The sequence below is a fragment of the Tachysurus vachellii genome, chromosome 26 (assembly GCF_030014155.1).
Source record: "Tachysurus vachellii isolate PV-2020 chromosome 26, HZAU_Pvac_v1, whole genome shotgun sequence".
Taxonomy (NCBI): Eukaryota; Metazoa; Chordata; class Actinopteri; order Siluriformes; family Bagridae; genus Tachysurus; species Tachysurus vachellii.
Window position 1 is genome coordinate 9,637,884 of NC_083485.1, and position 22,062 is coordinate 9,659,945.

The following is a 22,062-nucleotide window of genomic DNA, read 5'->3' on the forward strand; positions in this document are numbered from 1 at the left end:
GCAGAACAAATTTCTCCACAATGCAAGACTTCATTCAGGTCCCTTAACATCCGGCTTGACTCTTTCATTGCCTGATGAAAATTCAGCCTTTTTCCACCTCTCTGTCTGGAGGAAGGAAGAAGAGAAACACTTCTGTTCTGAGCTTGTGAAAGTCTCCATTCTTCCTTCTCAGGTATTTGCAGGATGCACTTTTCACACTAGGGGCCATTCATGCATGCACCCTTTAAGTCAAGTCCCCTAGATCGGGTGTCCTGCTCAAGACTATTGACCTAGTTTGTGTCATTTAGTCTTTCCATTATTCATTATTCACATGCAGTACTTCAACAAGATGAAAAAAAAACCCCACAAAAACAGACAATGCCTGATGGTTTGATTAAATAATTTTATTTTCATCACTTACATATATGTTTACATCTCATATCACTCCAGCTGGAGCATCACAGTAACTATGTAGTAATAATTGTGTTTTATTGGCCTTTTTTTTTGTTCCACCACGCTTGCTCTTAAAAAATAAAATTCCCTTTAAGTTTCTGCTCGACATCAGAAACACATTTTTTTACACGGCTCTTGTATGACAAGAAAGAACACATTCTCATTATACACCATCAACTCCATGACTCTTTGTTTAAAGCAATCTTTAAAGAAAAAAAACAACAACAGCTTTTGTATGTCGATGATGGTGATTTGATTTTGGTACTGTGAATCTAAAGCCAGTAAATCTAATAAACTAAGGAAGAAAGAAAATTAAATATACATGTAGTTTGTATGTGGCTAAATAGGTACAGTCCCTATGTATAGCACATAACGCCAGTGTATAACTATTGAACTGGGGGGGGGACCCTGAACACACCCAAATGTGCAAAATGCGTAAATAAAAAGTGACATTTGATTGGTCTAGGAGAACTTCTGTGTATTATAAAGTAATGCTGTGCTGTCGTTTGGTATGTGTGCATAAGCTGGTTTGTATGTGTGTGTGTGTGTGTGTGTGTGTGTGTGCATGAATATGAATAAACACAGTTCCTTGAGATGATAAACTAACCAGGCTTTTTCTTTTTCACAAACAAGGACAAATACAGAGTAAAAATCATAATAGCCCGAAGCTTTTCTATTACACTTGTAGAGATTTCTTAAAAATGCTAATACATAAATGAAAAATAAATACATTGCATCAAAGCTAGTTTACAATATATTAAAATCACTGCATAATTGTCCATTTTTATAGCTTTACCATATATAAAACTAATATTTGTAAAAAGAACTGGGAAGAAAAAAAGGAGACGTCATTAAAAGAAGAATACAAAAAAGCTTAATAAGAATGAATTTGCATGTGTAAACAGATCGGATTGGACAGAATCACATTCAGATAGCTTTTCACCTGGCATGATGAAAGCTCTGAGAAATAATAAAACATGGTGTCCTGCAGTCCCAGTGATGAGTCAGACCTTCTCAATACAACGTTTTGTTTTTTTTTAAACCTACAATCTATATGCAAGGTGCTTTTTTTCAATGTGAAAAAAGGCAGAACCTTTGCTCACTTCCCTTTTTTTTCCTTTCTTTTTTTTGTACGTCTACACCATACAACAGCTTCAAAGCCCGATCATCTCCATTTGGTGAAAGGTTTTTTTTTGTCATTGATGCGCTAAAATTAAAAAAATTATCATTAAAACTGCAACTCAACCCAGTGTGAAAATATAGAAATCATTGCTCTTATCAAAGCTTTTCCATTTCAGGAAAGATTAAGAGGATTTTAGGAAATTGCATATTTTACAACAAACTGTATTTACAAATCAATTGAGAAACAGCGATAATATATATTTTCACAATAAAAAAAACTCTTTGGGGAGTTTAGTTATTTATCCAGTACGTCTTTTAAAAGCAAAAGTGCTTCTCCTAATTTATACAAATACTTAATTACTCATGTCTACTTGGTAGCATTTTAAAACATTTTTGAAAAATCTTTTTATCTATGAAACGTTTATATTGTATATTTCAGCTACAAGAGTCACCCTGTTAAAAAAAATTGTCCTAAACTTCGACCTGTTCATAATAATTGTTACCGAACTTACAATTTCTTTCATAACGGCATGAAGTGGTTGACACCTTTTTTCCCTAAGTGTAAATAATGCAAATTCTCTTGAAAGAAAGAAACTTTTTTCCCCCTCGGATGGATCTCAGTAGCTGTTTGACTTGTGATGAAGTTAGACAGATCACTAGTCAAGCTCTTTCTCTCTCACATTTCTCATAGAAAGGGATATCTACTGAACGAATATTGGAACAAAGACGACTATTGTCACACATCGGAGCTTGTAAATTTTATCCTCTGCCTCTTTTTTCATGGAGTGAGGTGACACCTTGAAAGAATCCCTTAAAGAAAATCCTCATCACAATGCACTAAAGACGTTTCCCTAGTTAATGTTCCCTTTTTGTTGTTTTTGTTCACATCCTTGGCATTTTATATGAGGTGTGGATGGTAGAAAATCTGTCAAAAGTTAACTGATTTCTAAAAGCTCTAATAGACAGATCTTATTTTCCCTCCAGTGTTTCTCTACATTTTACATCTTTTTTTTTTTTTTTTTTTTTTTTTTTTTAAACCCGAACTCTATGAAACGTCTCGGGTTTACTATTCATAAACGTATGAAAATTATAGCGCAAATATATTCTAGGTGATTATGTAGTCTGCCAAAAATTGCATTGTTTGACTGGCACGGCATTAAAGTGAGTAAATAAGTAAGTGCTAAGACAGAAAATATGTAAGAAAAAGAAGAAACAGACATAAAGAAGATGACCAGGGATCTGTCCATGCCGACGTTATTAAGGCAAGCTAAGCCATACAGCCATTTCCAGTAGATGACTGTGAGATCACCGTTTCCTTCATTTCTATATTTACATGACCAATCGGTGAGCTCTGTTTAGGCTGTGGGGGCGTGGTCAGTTCTGGGAATGTGATGCTATGGCACTTGGTGCAGATTGACAGGCAGCGTGACAAGACAGAGTGCTTGTCCGGGTTCAGTAGTATGGCACTCAGGGGATTATTAAGCCCCTCGTTCAACCCTTCTGTAATCCCTACTGGCCTTTACGTGTTGAGTTGAGAGCTGCCCACCAGCTGCAGGACGGAGGACTTGCCAGCATTGCTTCAGTCCGTTGGAGGGACATGACGGTGCTTCTACAGCAAATCAAGGTTCAACAGACAAGGGTGAAGATGATGACTGACGATGGTGATGATAGTGATGTGCAGCATATTTCTCGAGTGGGTTAGCTACTTGTTCTTTTCTCTTTCTCTCCACCTCCCTTCTGTTCATCTCACCCACTCCTCGGCTCACTCTCAATCCTCCCACTCCAGACCTTCTCTCACTTGGTGACCTATGAAAAAGAGAAAGAGAAAGAGAGTGAAGTGAAGGAGTGGCTTCCCAACAGGATGTTCCCATGCAATTATCACTTCGAAGCCACTGTGCCATCTGTCCTCTTTTGCTTATGGGTCACGCTGACAAAACAGCTCCCAAAACTCTTTTTTAAGCCACTTGTCTTCTGATATTATCCTTTCACTAGTATTTAGTGTTACACAAAAACCTTCTTGTTGCTTTTTTCCTATCCACAACGATTAATAAGTCAAGCTTTTATGTTTTGGAGCTTTTTTTCTCATTATACTTGCAACAATGTACATTTTCAGCTTCACTAAACTGCCTGCAACTAGACACGAGTTAGAGATTTGGGCCAAGAGCTCTATTGTTTCAGTGTAATATCCCCCAAGTGCATTCACACCAACAGACAGTATTGTAATGAAATAACTCGCTCAGCCAAATTTGCTTTAACCTCGGATTATGGGATTCAAAGCAATAATGTATTTTCGTGTCAAATTACCCTTAATTGCATTCAATTACAGAAACTATTGCATCTTGAATTATTTTCTTTCCTTTTTAACAACAGCTTTGCTCTCTTAGGTGATATAAGCTATGTCATAGTCAGCAAATGATGACAATCGCATGTAGACTCTTCTAACTTTAGCAAAATACAGTGCATTCTTAAAATGTTATAGACAAACAATAGATCACACAACGTGGGCTGAAATAAAAGGCATTTTTAAAATGTCTTGCCCACCAGCATGTCATCGGCCATCTTGAAAATGTTTTCTCATCCAGCGTCAGCACCTGGTTACCCCGTCCCTATTTGCTATGTAAGCAAAGCTGCAATTGTGCCAGTGTTCAACATCACATTTTCAGTTTCAGTGTTCAATTGGGTATACGCACCTATAGTGTTTCATTTTTTAATTATGCATGGCCATGAATAAATATATCAAGGCCACAATATAAGTATCTCATGAGAATAAGTTATTATATTGTAGCCACATGATAAATAGAAGTATTAAGCTTGAGCTTTTACAATTCAGCTATAGTGTTGCAATGTAATTAAGAAACTTGTATAAATTAAGCATATTATTTTTAGGTAAACAATACATAATTTGTTATTCCGACTGTATATATTCCATTTTTTTAATGGTTATAATTATGGTGTAAGGAAATGTTGTAAAGTTACCATATAAAATGCTTTTGTCAGTCAGGTCCCTAGTCTGTGCTATCTAAAATATTTGCGTATTCAGTTTTACTGAACAGAAATCAAAAGCTTTGCCCTTTACACCACAGCATGTTGCTTCTTACGAGATAACCCGGAGAAGGGTTAAGGGCTCTCTTGAGAGACTAAGTACTGTCAAGTGCGTGTCCTGAGACTTGCTGTCTTTCCTGGGCCAGGGCACAAGAGAGGGATTTAATTGGATCTGTGTTTATCTGATCTCTGTCTAGGTTTGCACCTGCTAATGGATCATAATTTCAGCGCTACAATTTCAGCAAATAGCTTTCAGCAAATGGCACAGCTTTCCACTTGCTTTCGACATTCCATTTAAAATGCCTTATGCTCTAGTTTCTTGCATGTTGTGTCTGCAGTAGTTAGTTTAAAGGTTGCTATCGGATATTTGTTGATTTTTATACAAAGCGTTTACCCTTAATATCGGCAAGACGTTAACGAGAATTTTGAACAGTTTAACCCCTTTTACTAGTCACCTTTAAATCACCTTTAAATTTTAGAACTTTTCTAGAAAAATATTACCAGGCTAGGTAAAAATAAAAAAAATGAGACATTTACAAGAGCCATTATGCACCACTGTCGAGTGTGACATGACAGAATAATGCAATGCTGAACATGGACACAACAAAACATTTTTTGGCTTCTGGGAAAAGAGATATCCCTCAGGTTAACCCCCACCAAGGCAGGGGAATACTGTAATTCAAATGTTTATGGAAAGAAATGGCCTATTGTTAGTTAAACATTACTTGGAAGTGCTTGATTGATTTACTGTATTGATTTTATTACTGTGCTTATCATTAGTAAATGAGATGAAACATCAAAATACTACTTTAAAGTGATTGAACGTGTGATATGCTGTAACCTGTAACTGTGGTTGAGAGAGCGAGATCATGGTGTCAATTCCTGCTGCTGGTTTCAGCAAAGCAAAGAATATCTCCTATTGCTAATCTTAACTGAAAATGAAGTAACATTTATTCATTAAGAAATTGTAGGCCAGTCTGGCCAGCAGCAATCTCCTAAGGTTTTCCTTAAATATGATAACCTCCAAAGTAGAGCTACAACAACATTCTAAACAAAACACCAACCCTCTAACTCTCTCCTGGCAATGATTTTGTTATTTTTAGCCGGTTGCACCCAAACACCCATTGTAAATGTCTGCATCTTTGGAAAGCTCAATGTAGCCAGTTCCCTCCCTGCAATATGTTTTTGTTTTCCTTTTTTTTCTTCGATCTTTTCTTTTTAGGCAAGAGGGGTTCTGGCTATTACACGCACTGGCACGGGCAAAGTGTGAGTGTATATAGCTGATAAGAGAAGAAGGAAGGGCAGGAATGTGCTCATGAAAGGGTGCTAGATATCGGCTTAGCAATATCAGGATGTATTATACATAAAGCACGTGAGATATGAGCTCAAACTACAGAAAACATACCAAGTGAGTCTTTAGGGATTTTATTCTCTATAAAGATGTTTTTTTCCCAATAAAGATTAAAAAGCTAGAGTTTGATTGATATTAAAATGGGAATTGTTTTGTCTCTTGTTCTACTAATGTCGAAATCAGTTCCTTCGTCAGTTTTGTCTGTGCTCTTAGAGACACAACAATAGAGTCATCAAATTCTTCATAAGTAAATGCCACTGAAATTACACACTGCCTTAAAAAATTACTTTGAAAGGTTTCTGAAACAAATTAAGTGACTCAGTGAAGTGAAGTGCAGTCTGACTCTCACCTTTACTGCAGACGGCGATCGGGAGAGCTGCTTCGTCCTTGAGAAACAAAAGACAGAAGACAAACATGATGACATATGACACATAACCATTACACACCATTTTTTTTCATCCATTTTCTCCCTAATTTGCTTTCGTCCAATTCTCACCCATTAGCTAGCTCTGCCCTATCATGTGACAGCTACCATCTAAGTGGGTTTCACAAGCTTGCTCTGAGACATGTGAACACGTCCTTCACGCCCTTTTGAACTGCTGCTCATGCTGCGTTACAGGGCAGCGGAACACACTCTCATAGGAATGCGCTCTCTGCCCTCTTCCACCTATCTGATCTCACAGACACCCACGATTAGCTAGTGCCACTCTGATTGACAGGTAGAAAACGGATGACATCCCTCACAGTCAGAGTGCAACTTCTTGCTCTCTAAACACCTCAGGATAGATGTTGCATCATCCATCCAACAAACTTCTGATCTTTTGATGATCTATCAAACACCAGCATGTTCACCAGTGTACAATCCAATTATTCACTTTACAATCTGTTTCATATATGTGTATATACTGTATACTACACACACACACATTGTGTTTAATATTAATGTGTAATAGGTAAGTTATCAGGCTGTGGCCCGATGGGATGGATGAGAGTCACAGATTATTTGTGTGAGTGTGTGAATGTGTGTATGTCTGTCTATGTGACTGTGAGTGCATCTGTGAGCAATCTGTGTCTTATTCTGTTCTATAAATGGCTCCCTTTAAGCCAAAAAAAGACTTAAAACCAAGAAATAATAAGTCACAGGCTAGGAGGCACAGAAGTAGCAGCCATCATTCTCCTACTTAGCCTTTTTTATATATGTAGTGTGTGTGTGTGTGTGTGTGTGTGTGTGTGTGTGTGTGTGTGTGTGTTAGTGGTTGGGGGTCAGCAAGGACAGCCAAATTAACTGTTTGAAATCCTGTAAGAGATATTTGTGAGTTGTAGACTCAATTCTTCAATAAGCAGGAATTTTAAAAGGTTCCTATTTATAGACTTTGAGATTTTGATCTGCGTTTTATTTTTTATTATTATTATTATTATTATTATTATTATTATTATTATTATTATTATTATTATTCAAATCTGCCCTTAATTATACAATTATGCCTTAAGAGTTTTCAAGGAACACTTTATTCTTAAATTTGCTCTCATTAAAGGTTTTTTATATTTGATTAGATTCTCTTTAACATAAAAGAATACCCATTTAAAGCTGCTTAGGAATGGGGTGATTATTTTTAAATGCCCCTGTCGGAGAATGAACAGATGAAGAGAGCTTATCTATGAATGCCAATGCTATTGAAGGAGAGTTCTTCAGAATATGCCGACTTCTCAGGAATTGTGCTCTGCACTATACAACGAGTACTCTCTGCTCCTGAACCTCACAAAATGAATGCGGTTAATACACGTGATGCGATGCATTCGAGCCGCTAACCCACACCACACAATGATGTGGTAATACACCGACCACAGACTGCTATGGTGGGGGACTTGTTAACTTCTAATAGTCATATTTTGCATCTTTACAAGGTTTATATTCCATATAAAGGGCTTATCAACATCAAAGTCTTTATATGCGCATCTATGTCTAAGTAATAAGTAAAGGCAGGAATAATGAATGAGCGAATTTAATATTTAAATAGCTAATGTAACCACAAAGGAGACAAAACAATATGGAGAATCTGCCATTATAGATTAACTGACTTACTGATTTAGTCTGATTAGATAGACTGGTTTAAGCCCAAGTACCATGAAGGTTATCGTGGGAAAGAAACCAGTCCTCTTAACCTTCTGGGAGTCCATAGACAGGCCACCTAAAAATGTCTCCAACCAGACTGGAAGGAAGTCATTTTAAAACGGAAGCAAACACAGGAAGCTTGCTCGATAATAGAAAGGAGAGTTGTATCTCGGGCTCAGGGTTTTCCAATTCTGTTTGTCTTTGCCTGTTAAGCCACTGGGATGCTTCCAAGTCCAGGGGGGTATGTGTTTTTGCAATGCACCTTTTTATTTGAGTGTAAACATGACAAGCTGAAACTTTCATCCTTATGATCTAAGTGAACAAGCATTGAATTATGTTTTTGTGTACAGTAAGAACAGCTTTAGTCAGCACTGCAGTTTCGCTGACTTACAGCTCTTTCTCCATGATTCTTATTTTACTAGATAAAATGTCACCCTGAAATTCCCAAAACATGAGCCGGAGATCAGACGTGTGATTTTCTGACAAGTAGAAGCTAGGCGAGCTCTAATGCAGCCATTATCTATCTTTGCCTTTACTTGAAATATGCTCTACACTGAATTTTGTCCTTGTTAATATACTGACTGCTAAAATGATAAAGCATCATAGGTTATTATTCATGGTTTCTGCAGTCTGTGCAGTAGAAATGTCTTTGTTTAGATAAAGGCAGATTTTAATCTCTCCCTCATCCCGTTTTCCACTCGTTCATCCCCTTGGATTAGCTCCTCCACCTGAGGCCATTCACCCATACACAAGCACTGCCAAGATCGCCATAATCGCCATAGCAACAGCCATTTTTCTAGACTCCCGTTATGTGATGATAATGAAAAATTCCCTCTCCGCTTTTTCAGTGCTTGGGTAAAATGGAGAGATCAATGGGATGGAAAACAAAGGTGTGTGTATCGAGTGTCGGTTTTCATAAAGAAATAGCGTTTGTTTTAACACATTTATAATTCAAAAGCCATTATGAGTCAGAGCAAAGGCACTCACAGTTTCTCTGCTTTTTCCCGGTCGTCAAGGAAGAAGAGGGCAGTGGCTAGGAAGAACATCCCCCCAAGAACAATAACGAAGGGGCAGAGCATGAGGGCGTAGCCTAAGCTCAGGAAGTGCCAGAGCACCGACGTTGTGTAGCTCTCCTGCAGAGCATCTGATATCTGAGGAACACACATACACACACACACGCACACAAAGCATATATTTTAAAAACAGTGGGCAGCCAGTCATCACTTCAAATCCAAATTTTTATCCATTAACTCATTTTTTTACCCCTTCACATGAAAAATGCGATCTAAAGACAATGTGTGAAGCAAATGCTTACATAAGCATGTTTTGGTGTCTCTAATCATAGTTTCTGCTTTGTTACACTTCACAAAACGATGCTAAGGAGTGGTACTTTGAATCCTCTTATGCACTTCTATGCACGTCGCACAACCTGTTCAGCTAATCCGCTAGCATCAAATTTGAAATACTTCTTCCACAGGGAAGGGAACTGAATGAAAGTTGAGGCTGTGCTGACAACTGAAGTTCAGTATGCACTTAGAAATAAGTGTGTTCTTTGGAAGTTAAGCACGCTGCCAAATCACATTAGCTGTCAGCCATTTATACAGGCCAAAAAGAACAGGGAGAGATTGTGAGATTATGTATGGCATGTGTAACTCTATTTTAGAATAATGTTTTTCTGTTGTAGATTATTTTTTATGGCTGACATCATTACACCACCACCCACTAAGCCCAAAGCTATTTGTTGTGGACACGCAGGTATGACAAATGAGGCACGATGCATATTTTTCCCAAGTAAAATAAGGCATTGTTTACATTTAGTGGTTTCGATAACACTGTAAATGTTATGTACAAACCACCAGGTTTATAAAGCTTATATAAAGACTGAAAATTAGGGCTAAAATAAGCGTTCTCTTCTCTACTCTTTAGCTCGATGAATTACCATGCGGTTGTTAAGATCTGATCACACCAGTGTGGTTTTTTCCTACATTTCTGCAAGTTGTTGTCTGTATCCGGGAGCATTTCATGAGTTCTGTGCGTCACTGTTCCCTTCACACCACCATGTTAGACTCTGGCGTGAAATAGCTGAATCATATTTGACGCGGGATGCTTTCTGACCACTAGCACGACCGTTATGTGCAAAGATTTCCTTTCCTAGCCTTGAGTTCCTTATCGGAGGGTAAAAAGAATTTTCCAGAAGCAGCTGGTTATGATAGATCCATCTTCCAAGAAATGCGATTTTTTTTTTATGTCAGATGGAATGTATCAGGTTTGTTAAACTGGATTAAGCCTGAACTTTGACCCTCTGAAGGAGATGTCTGTATTCCAAGCATATCAAATTATACTTGACTAGATTTGCCCTAATTTCAAAATTAGTACAAAATTGCTAAGTGCTCATTGCTTTTGCTATTTTTAGACCTTTTAAAATCTCTTTCCCACAGGGAAGCTGTACATCCTTTCAGACTTTGATTAAAAAAAAAAAACTTTCATCTTTGGGTTGCTAATTGTTCATTTGTGTTGGAACAAGACTGTTTAAAGTGTATAATGAGTCTCATTGGCGGATTAATGCGCTCACTTTCTAAATAAATGTAGTCTTGGGACCTGTTCTGGCACCAGACATTATGAAGTCTCAACATGCTAACGCTGTAATAGAACGTTCTGTCAGAGCAGAAGGGCCTAAAAGGGCGCTAGCTCGCCATTTAAGGATTAGCAAGGCAAGAGCCTGGTTAAATATAAACGCTGAATGTCCCCTAAGGCTCCCACAATAAAGTAATTCACATGTATTATACTAGGATTGATAGATTGTGCTGTACAAACCACTTATTATAGGCAGGTCAGACTCACCTGAGGGTTTGTGTTTCTGAGGGTTTGTGTGTGTGTATGTGTGTATGTATGTGTGTGTGGGTGTGTGTGTTGGGGGGTGGAAGTGGTGGGGATCTGTGTTGTAGTGGGTTAGATAATGAGACTATAAAATAAGACAGTTCATATTAATGGATGTGTTTTTTTTTTTTATTATTAATTAATAATAGTCCAGTATGCAGATGTATATCATTGCTTGGATAAGAAAGAATTTCAAAAGAACAATAGCCCTGACCTTAAGGATAGCTCTCTGGTCAATAGAATGCAAAGTTGTCAAGAGTACGTACAGGATTTGCTGTTTAACTTGGAAAAGCTTTCTGCATTCCTTTGTAGAATGCCAGGAACGCCGAACAGGAGTCGAAGGGAAGTCTGGCTCAATGCTGTAGTGTGTTTTTTCCCTGTTCTAGTGGAAGTACCGGTTTGCCAGTTCCATTTGTTTTGGGTTAGCTGCCTTAATGCTACTTTCTTCCCAGAACACATTTTTCCTTTGATAGCAGGCTAAACATAATGGCACTTGGCATAAAAAGCATGGCAAGTCTGAGGACCTATTGTCTTACATCAATGCTCAAAGAGTCAAAAGGGGAACCATTTTGTGTGTTTATGTCCTTGACCATGCCAGTAAATTGCATTTACAATAGCTGAATCTGCATGCAAACCCCTGAGTGGAGGAATTACTGGAACCTGCACTCAGGTGCATAAGATATCAACTTGTATTTCTGTTGTTCAACCTTAACTTCAAAACACTTATTAGAAACATTCCACACAGGTGCACTTTAAGGTGCTCATGTGCATTAGGACTATAGTGCACAATGTGTCGTCGGAACAAACTCCTGGAAAGCCGAGCACAGGTTACTGACTGCATGTAATGTCTTTATAAGCCAATTCGTTTATGAGGTAAAGTGCAGCAATGTATAGAGCATGTGCTTGGATTGCAAACCGCTGCACTACCGCATTGCTGCATTAGACCTAATGTAATTTACATGCGATCGATGATGGGTTTTTCAGAGCAGGTTTGTGTGGGAATCTTTAATCAAGATTCATGGGGTGTGTGTGTGTGTGTAGTAAGTAAGTAGTGTGGGACATTCCTACTCACCAAGCCAATGAGATATGGACTCCCTGCATCTCCTAGTAAATGGGAAGTAAAGCCCTGAAAGGCAACTGCAGTGGCTCTTCTGGTTGGTATGACAACATACTGCAGAGAGATGTAAAGGGAAGAGAGACAAAATAGTAGAGGTCAGGAGGTCAGTGTGTAATATCATAAATCCATCCAGAAGTGATATATATAAAAATTCCACAAGATGAGTGCAGCCTAAGTCTGTAGTAAAGTGTTTTCAAACTACACACACACACACACACACACACACACACACACTCACACATACACACATACACACAAATGCTCAGCAGACTGGAGTCAGCTGGTCTCTGCATATGCAGGAAGTTCTAATTCATTTATACCAGCTACTTTACTGATCTTTCTCCCTCTCTTCCACCTTCTGGCTCCTTAGTCCACTCCTCACTTCCATTCACCCCCGACGTAAAAACACAACCTTTCTTCTTAATTGTTATTCCATTTTATTTTTCACACGCACGGTTCAGATTAAGAATCAGTCAGATACAGCAATTATGTCTTGGGACCCCACCCAGCCCTCGTTACTGTCATGCATGCAGTCGGAATGAGCCACATTGCATAAAAGATGTGCTTATGTATCAGTCACAGATGATAAAAGCAGGATTGTGTACATACCATTAAAATGTCTGCTGTTATGGCCCAGTTCAAGAAGAGTAGAGTCTCTCCTATGAAGATGCAGACCTACAAGGGAGAGAATATGCATTAATCATCATTTATTTTTTATCTATAGTAGAAAAAATGCTTCAATTGAAAAAGTTCACATGTCAGGTCCTTGTAGGTCAAAGATGAATTTAGCTACTCTCATCCACTGAATTGAAAAAAAAAAAGCTCCTTTGGAATATGAAAACATGTAATTACGCTGTGGCTGCATTATTTGGAAACGTAATACACAATTTTGGAGCAATCGAGCAGCATATTGGTTTTTTTTCCCCCAGACCATAAAACAGAGAGAGACTCCCCACACCGTCTGCTGGTCACCAACAAGCTGAACTTTGCAATTTGAAAAGAAAAAAAAAAGTTCAGTTATTTCAACAGAAGTCTCCTTTTTAACAGTCTCAGGAGAAAAAGCAAAGAAGCTCTCCCAGCACTGAGAGTAACAAGCTTTCAGTTCCGTCTGTTTCGCCGAGCTGGGTGAATTGCTTAACATCAAATTAAAATGCAGGCATTGAGTTTCGTAAGTGATCGGCGTGTTGCATCCCTGAGCTCCAGACACGGCTGGCGGCAGCCCGAATGCCTGACGTTTGTGTAATCAAACCAAATGAGGATCGGCATTGAGTTAGTAGGAACTGTATTGGAATGTGGCAGATGCTTGTATCCTGAGCATAGTATTTTGAGACTGAATACGATCAGGATAAGAGGAAGGAGTATGTGAGTGTGTGTTTGTCTGTGTGCATGATAGTTAAGATTCAGACACCATGATAGACACAGACAGATAGTCTGATACTGTAATCCCTGCTGGACACCAGTTAAAGGATGAAGGCTGATCAGCGTGTCTGCAGACAAGATGGCAGCTGTCTCTGCTGGAAGTCTTTCCTCTTCTCTTTCACTCTCTCGTCCCTCATTTACTAGGTTTATCTCTCCCTCTCTCTTTCTCTCTGTCTTGTCCTTCCTGCATTCTTCGACTTCACATCTGTCACCATAACATTTCCCTTGCTGTTAGAAAGTCTGGATTCACCGTCTAGGGTTTTTATTATAGCTGTAAACCTTGAGAGCTTTTACAACATTGTAGAATAGGGTCTTTCCTGCGTTCTTGGAACGTTAAAGGTTCTAGCTTTTTAAAGGGTTCCACTTTTCTAAAAGGGAATCTCTTGGTTTTAGGGATCTGCAAAATCTCTGGAGTTCTCTGGAGATGAACAAACCAAAGAATCCATGACTATCAAAGTTACAGTTATAACAACAATTAACAATAAATGATTGTTAGTGTAAGTAGTGAGTTGATACAGGATGTAAATTGCATTTATTAGAAATAATCCAACAATCATTGTAAATATTCTGTAGAATGTTTAGAAATTATGGCAGAAGTTTGGTTAAAGTGATCAGGAATGTGGACCATAAAGACCATGTGAATTAAACCTAGGCTCTTAAACTATGCGCAACTAGAATATTCCTCAGTACATGTTTGGAATGAGTCTAATCCATATTTTAAGAAGCAAATAGTTACAAGTTTAAATAAAAACCCTGTCAAGTAAATAGGAAATGGCTATTCATGCATGTCAAAAAAAAAACTGCGTAGCTAATAAATATTTAAAACCTCTGATGTGGAGATATCACATTAGAATGAAAACCTAGCATTTAGATTAAATTCCAGTGAACCACAGATATTACTAGAAGATTGCTCAGAGATGTCAGATCATTAAGTTATTATACAATTAGATTTAAGTGATAAAATTAAAAGACGCATTTATCCTTCGGCTGCACCCGTTTCCGCCCTTGTTCAAATATTTACTAATCTACTACGGGAGATTAACATAAAACAGGGCATGTCCACAATTACAACGAGAAAACTCGAGCGAGGATTATAGCCAGGAATACAAGGATTGGACCTAATGAGACTGAAAGGTGTGATAAGACTTTGCAACTAGATAAAGGCACAACAGGGTTTAAATGGAGAGATACTTATCACAGGGCAGGTGAGGACACAAGACAAAACAAAAGCAGCATTAGACACAAACATATTACATGATCTCCAAAACAATGAAAACGGTATTTAAAATATAGTGCTATGGACTAATAGGGGGAGTTTGTGACCATTTCTATTCATTATTGAGGTTTTGTAATGAGTGTTAAATGGAATGAGCAGAATCCAAACTTAATTAATCCCCAAAACAAATCGTCTATTAATCGGGTCAAATTAAATGTAATGATAATTTGCGTATGTACTATGTAAGTGGAAATTTCTGGAATAAAATCTTTGTGTCACCAATAATGAACTATTAATACTGTTTTTGTAAACATTTAAATACTAAGCGTAATATTTGTACCGTTTATTTTTTTTTTCCAAATGAAAGGTGACCAAAAAATTTCCGTGTTAGTTGGAACATTTTAAGGATATACAGTATGATTTTTAGTAAAAAGTGAATTTCTAATATTACATAAGGTTAATTTGCATGTAAAGTATTTTATGGAGAAGAGAATATTAATTCTATAGCACGATTTTCCTCTTACATGAAGATTTACATGAAACTCTATTAAAGACAGGTGCAGGCTTAACTTCGTTGAACACTGGTTAGGTTTCACGTAAGCCATTTTCCCTTTCATTTTGGCTTAGTTGCCATTTTAGTGCTAAGAAATTAATGCACCTGTGCTGATGAGGGTGTGTTGGCATTCAAAAACTGCCTCAGCTACACTTCCAGTTATTTCCACCACATGACCAATCTACATTAAGCCTATAAACAGAACACTTCAACTAAAAATGAAGTCTTCACCATTGACGGTTAGCAGAAATGAATTAAAAATTAAGCGTCAGTCATGGAATGTTTTCCTCTATTGTGTTTTAGTGTTTTTACTTTATCTTGTCAGTTCTGGTGCAACATTTTTCTGCCTACTGACTGACAACATGTATGATGTTCATTTCCACTGTAGTGCTGCTGGTACTTTCACATTCTTTCCTGGTTAAGATGCTTAACAAGCTACCAAATATCCCTCGACATCAACTAGCGTGTTACAGCATTTTACACCAGATAATGGGAGTCAGTGATGCTAAAACTTAGTAGTTTCCTTCAATAAAACTTTCACGCTAAGGAGAATTGGTCTCAGGCCTGACTCTACCTAGACATGATCCTCTTAGTCGATCAATAATGGAAGACTTACTTCCTTAGCCCAGGAATGACCTTATTTCCGTTCATGAGAGGGACAGGATAATGGGTTGGGAGTGGGTGTTAAGTGCCAGAGAAAATCACTGCTAAATTAGAAAAGCCTTAACACAGCTCGCAGTTACATCTCAGCATTTCTTAACTGCTAAAGTGAATATGTTTAACTATTTAGCTCCTCATGACTATGAGCACTCCAGTGTACACTTACGTATGCTCCTATGATGCTCTTCTTAGCCACAACAAAGATGAGGCAGATGAAGATCGCCGAGCCGAGCATGCTGACGGCACACACCAGGGGGTCGGCGCGCTCTGTCTTTTGTCGGCAGAAGCGTGTTGTTGCAGCACCAATCAAGACACCGAGTAAACCAGTGACACACGTGATGACCCCGAAGATCAGACTATACACAAAGAGAAAGTACATTCCTTTTGAGTCAAGCCCATATTTAAAAAAAAAAAAACCCCGAAACATTTAAACATATTTCTGAACAAATTAAAAGAAGCATTGTGTAATTTTTGAAATGATCCACTGCATGACAACACTGTGATGAAGAGTTTTTATTAAACTTTAAATGCAACTATTACAGCTTACTAGAAATACTATTAGACATAGCGTGTGTTACCTGTCTTTGCTCACTTTAGTCTCCTGAACCATCTGAGCTCTGACCAGATACTGAGGGATCCAAATCCCAAAGGCCCCCGTTGCAAACGATACGGCAGCCGAGCCAAGAGATGAGAACATGTAACTTCGGCTAAAGGGAACAAAAATGCAGGAAATGATTATGCTAACATTTTCTTTTTTTTGTTTTGTTTCTCTCATGTTTTTATTAATTAATGCCTAAATTAATTGAGAAAGCGAGGTAGTGAATCAGAAGTGAGTGTTACTTTTTAAGCAGAGCCTTCATGTCGCAGACCCATGAGGTGCGTGTCCTCACGGCGCTGGTTGAAGGTTCTACGATTCCCCTTTTGGGTTCAGGAATGAACAGAAGGATGAGAACTCCAGCAGTCATTCCTAACACTGGAGACACCTAGAGAAAATTGAGAGTGATTCTTTAGCTCCAGCACCTGTGCGGTTAGAAGGTTTATTAAATGCAGAAGGTTTCGTGAAGTTTACAATGAGTTTCCAGGCTACTTGGGTGCATTTTTATGCAGTTTAAATTGTCAGCTGCTGGATGTGCATGATGCTCAGTGATGCATGGTGCTGAGCAGAGTCCATTAAGAGCTGTTTCTTATTCCTCATCTCTCTCTCTCTCTCTCTCTCTCTCTCTCTCACACTCGCTCCATCTGTGTGTATGTATGTGTGAATGTTTGTGTATGTGTGGGAGCAGCTGTAGTCGACCAGGCTATTGGGCTGTTATCGCCTTTATCATCTTTTAACGTCTCTCCCAGCAGTGTGTGCACATTTTTCCGCAGGGAAGCAATGCAGATAGGTTCATCCTTTGTAAAAGCAAAAGCAATTCTATCTGTCAGATTGAATCCTTTGACAATGCTTTATTCTACAATAATCCTGAGCTCTAGTCCCAGGTGTGTGTGTGTGTGTGTGTTTGGGTTTACTCTCTCAATTACTGCATTATGAATCTGCATAGCAGACAATGAGAAAGAGCAAGTGAGTGTCATGCTCTTGACTGCTGCTGTTTGGTACATTATGCCATGATCCCGATGAAGAGCTTCAGGCTTAGCTGGGTCTATTCCTCCTTTATTCAGAACACATAGTACGTTTAGAGAAACACTCTGATCCACACTCTTACTCATTTTTCTTCTGTCTGTCTTTGGGTCAAAAACTTTTTTATATTTAGGCCAGATTAACTGATGCTCTATTAGTGCTTTTACACCAGGCAGTAACCAGGCAAGAAAGTAACCAGATTCAATAAAAGGGGATCAAGGTTTATTACGTCACCAATTATAACGTGAAATCAACTGCTATAGCAATGAAAACAAAGCATTAAGTCAATGTCAAGGTGCAGTTCTATGTGATGAGTTTAAAAACACATTCAAAACCTCTCAGAATGTAAAAACAATGAAAAACTAATAAACTGTAAGAAAGGAAGGACAAGGTGCACATGTCACTTTCCGCTTCTGGCCAGTGGGGAAGGAACATCAAGCTGTCTAACCTTTTTTTTTCATTAACTCCTTTGTGGTTCTCTGCAGGTAACACTGTGCACTAGCCAAAATCCATTCATTCTAAGTTCCTAAAAATTTTCCTTGCCAGGAAAGGAAGACTGCAAAAGAGGTCTGCACAACTTGTGTAAACCAGCACAGAATGTTATCCCCTTCCAAGGTAGGATAGGGCTCTTTGGGGGCCCCTGCTCTTCTGATTGTTATTTCTCTTCTTGTTTAAAGTGCTGGTAATGATTATCTGCCCACCCTTTAAACCTCTTCCATCCTCGTTTTTTCTTCCAGTAGTCTTTTTGGCATAGGGTCGCCCTTGAACAATATAGCTGTGTGCTCCTGTTTGGACTATCACCAGAACAAGCAGTGGAAAACATTAGTGTGAGTCCAGTATAGCTGTCATAACTACAGAGAGGCTATCCTGTAGGTTTATAGGGCTTTTTAATTCTGTGTGTAGTTCTGACATGTCTTTATGGGCACGGCCACACACTGCAGTTGCTTCTATAACTGTTATAGCCCGTTGCTGCTCTTTAGGAGTGCACAATAAGCTGCTTCAATGGAGTTCACCTGTTAACTTAAAGCACTTACCTGTTAAAATTTATGGGAGGTTAAAGAAGAAAAAAACAGGGGCCCACTCAGTTTGGTGAAACGGACTAATGAAATAGCAAAGAGGGAAGAATCTGAGGCATTTCCATGGAGGCCTCTTTCCTTCAAAAAACTCTGTTCTGAGTTTATCTTTCTCTTGTTTCATGCCTTGTCTGAAGGCTCCCTATAGTCCTCATAAAGGGGACAGTCAATGCCCACTTAAGCACCTGAAAAGGTCCAGCTCTTAGCATGGCACAGAAGGTATTCAGGGGTGTTGTTTTCAAAGAGTGAGGCGATATATCAAGGGTAGGGAAAAAATACCCTGAGACAAACCTGTCTTTGTATGTCCCCGTGTTTAATCAGAGAATAGTGAAAGCCTATATTTGGTGGAAGTTAATGCTGAGACCTGAGCATGGCATTAAGAGGGGGATTTGATATGTTCGGCGTGTGTAGGACCCACGGGACATGGCAGTAATATTAAACTAAAGCACCTTGATTTGTTTCGTTGTCAGCACTCGGTTTAAAGGGGTTGCAAATTCTGAAAGATATTTTGGGATTCATCTACCTGCTTTGATATGTTCTTTTCTGCAAGCAGCCTATTTAAATATATACTTTCACCACCTATTTACTTATACACATAGATCATTTCATGTCAGAGAAGGATAGTGGATAGTTCTTACCCTCAGAGCCCAGTGCCAGTCCTGCGCCAGGTCTTTGGCACTGGATCCCAGGATGTAGCCAAGACCACTAGAGCAAACAAAAGGAAAATGTGTTTATGTAAGCAAAGAGTGTATAAATCAGAGGCTAAAGAAAACTTTAGCACAATTGTGCTATAACTTTTTATTTGTGCTGAACTCTTTTCATGTGTCTTGCATCTTTCTTTTTTCAATAACCAGAGATGGCTTAACCTTGGTTGGCATGTCTAGAATTTCACTGTAGTTATTGAATAATATGATATACAATGAAGACCTCAGCATTAACCAACGGTTCTAAGGTTAAACTGTCCCATATTTAGACATTTTCAATTTGGTCTGTCTGGATATGACCCATGTTTTTTTTTGGTCCATACTTAATTTGATGTCAATTCATACAAGAACAAGAGCTTTGTTTTTTATTTTCTTAAAAGATGACTTAACGTTTAATGACTAAACACAGAAAATCTCTATGCTTTGTTAAATTCAACAAACACGGCATGCGTAAAAACTGTAAAACTTCGGCAAGAATGTCAGAGAAAATGAATACAATTCCAGTCTTCTCTATAGTGAAGAGAAATTGTAAGACAAAAATCAGCACAGAGTAAAGTAATAAAATCTGTCCAGACTGCAAAACATAAATATGTGAATAAAAGATTGTTGGGGACTGTTTCATTTTTACTACTATGCTTTACTCCTTGTCATTGTTGTCATCCACTTCTCCCCTCGGTTCTCCTGCTATCCTCTGATAAGTCACATTAGGTGAAATATTCATACGCTGGGAGAACAGACTATTCTCAGGTCAGACGTTAAGCATACTAATGCCGTTGGTAATGGCTCTGCATTGGTGATTACCTCCAGCAATGTGAGAGCCTCAACCTCTGTTCATTAGAGACATGATAGAGTGTGTGTGTGTGTGTGAGAGAGAGAGAGAGAGAGAGAGAGAGAGAGAGAGAGAGAGAGAGAGAGAGCGAGAGAGAGAGAGAGAGAGAGCATTCTCATTTCAAATATTTTAGACTGTTTGAATGATTAATGTTTCAGTTTGGCACTTTTATCTCCGAGCACATTCCGCACATTCTGCACATCCACTTAAAACCTGCCGACTAAATTTATTTATTCACTGGTGATTTCTGTATTCTCTTACTTCTATGTGCACAACCATTGAATTCAATGACATTTAATGTAGCACAAAAATTATTCTGGTCATCTATGCGCTGCTTTATCACTAAAGCGCTGCCGCATCACCCTCTTTTTGTAGAGATCATGCTTGGTATTATTGGTAACATGTTCGTCTTCTTTAACCATATCATTTAATATTCTATCAGCTCCATCCCATCCATGTTTGTGAGCCAGTTATAATTAGAGTCATGACCTCTAAATTCTTCATGAGCCAGGTCTGCTTGAGTGTAATTTGCTCACTCAAGGTGGAACTGTGTCTCCTGATATCTGAAGAATGTGAGTCATGGCACTATAGACAGACCAAACACTCTTAACTTTGTGTCCTGTTTACTCTCTGAAAGTTCATAATTGCTCTGTTATGCCGTGACTGCTGAGGAAGCTCAAACATGCTCTGATTATGATGACTCTTCTGTCAAAAATGATTAAATGGCTGTGTTTGATGCTTTCAGAAGTTAAAGCTTTTCCTTTTACCTTGTCTGTTATTTTGTTTTGTAAGTTTTCCGCAGTGGGACCATCTGCACTTCTGATCTTACCCTCATTTTTACGTCAGACATCTAGTACTCAACTCTGCCTCTCTATCCACCCAAGGTGACTCACCCTCTAATTCTTTATTCCCTCTGACTCTCATCTACTAAGGAATTAACTCTATTAGCTTCTGAAAGGGCTTTACTCTTTACCAGGGAAGCTCCTTAGTTGTTATCATAACCATTAAGATTTATGATTAACCTAGAGGTGCACTTTAAGTTATAATGTCAAGTGTGTTTTAATAGTATGGTGATACCTTTGCTAAGATCAAAACAAACATCCCAATGATGATATATGAAAAGAGTGAAATTTATTAAGACGAACGATTGTACGCAGGGGCCAAATCTATGTAAAGGAGTGGCTTTGAAATAATATTTTGTTAAAAAAAGAAAGAAAGAAAGAAATAATTAGTCACTGCATTCCATAAAACGAATTTGTCTGCTGTCTGAAAGGTCATGTGAGATCAGCTGAAGTCGCTCCAGTACATTTCTCACTTTGCTGATTCACCAGACACCAGATAACCAGATATCATTGCTCTCGGGGGATAAAAAAGATTTAGATATCATATGCAGACAAACCGTGTTGAAATTCGAAGAGGAGAATAGAACTAATGTAGTTTACAAAGATGCAGACATGGGATTAATTCAATGGCTTTCAGGGCTACATTTGCTACGTTTAAAATAAGATTATGATCCTGAACTACAGATAAAGAGCAGCAATCATGTCATACATAACACATGTGATGCATCAGTAAAAGTGAATTTTTGTAGATACTGTATGCAGATTTCCTTGTAGTTTTATTGTAGTTATTCAATAAGTTGTTGTAGTGAATAACTTGCCAACTAGCTGAATAAAAAGCTGCGAGTTTAAGGGGTCAAAGTAGTTAGACTGTGCAACAACCTGATAATTATTTCTTTTGTAAAAATGGTCCTTCCAATTTCACATTCAGACCAGATCATATGTTTTTTTCCTCTAACCCGGTATGGGTCAGAACATTCCATCTCCTGTATGCTTCCTGTTTTCCCAGGCACATGGCGACAATGCAAGTAAATTTCATTGTGTAAAATTAATCAGACTAATCGGGCCAACGGATTGAGATTTAATGGTGAGACAGA

At 38.3% G+C, this 22,062-nt stretch overlaps 1 protein-coding gene across 2 annotated transcripts in view; it reads right to left on the reverse strand.

The window, feature by feature from the left end:
* Positions 1 to 368: 368 nt before the first annotated feature.
* Positions 369 to 22,062, reverse strand: part of spns2 (SPNS lysolipid transporter 2, sphingosine-1-phosphate) — a 66,566-nt gene continuing 44,872 nt past the window's right edge. For both annotated transcript variants that reach the window (XM_060863677.1, XM_060863678.1), the window contains 9 exons: positions 19,232 to 19,298; positions 16,743 to 16,885; positions 16,481 to 16,609; positions 16,069 to 16,258; positions 12,664 to 12,729; positions 12,010 to 12,108; positions 9,048 to 9,211; positions 6,297 to 6,333; positions 369 to 3,360 (listed from right to left, as the gene is read on the reverse strand). In XM_060863677.1, the coding sequence (XP_060719660.1) occupies positions 3,349 to 3,360; positions 6,297 to 6,333; positions 9,048 to 9,211; positions 12,010 to 12,108; positions 12,664 to 12,729; positions 16,069 to 16,258; positions 16,481 to 16,609; positions 16,743 to 16,885; positions 19,232 to 19,298 (907 nt within the window). In that variant the 3' untranslated portion in view covers positions 369 to 3,348. The remainder of the gene's footprint in view (positions 3,361 to 6,296; positions 6,334 to 9,047; positions 9,212 to 12,009; positions 12,109 to 12,663; positions 12,730 to 16,068; positions 16,259 to 16,480; positions 16,610 to 16,742; positions 16,886 to 19,231; positions 19,299 to 22,062) is intronic.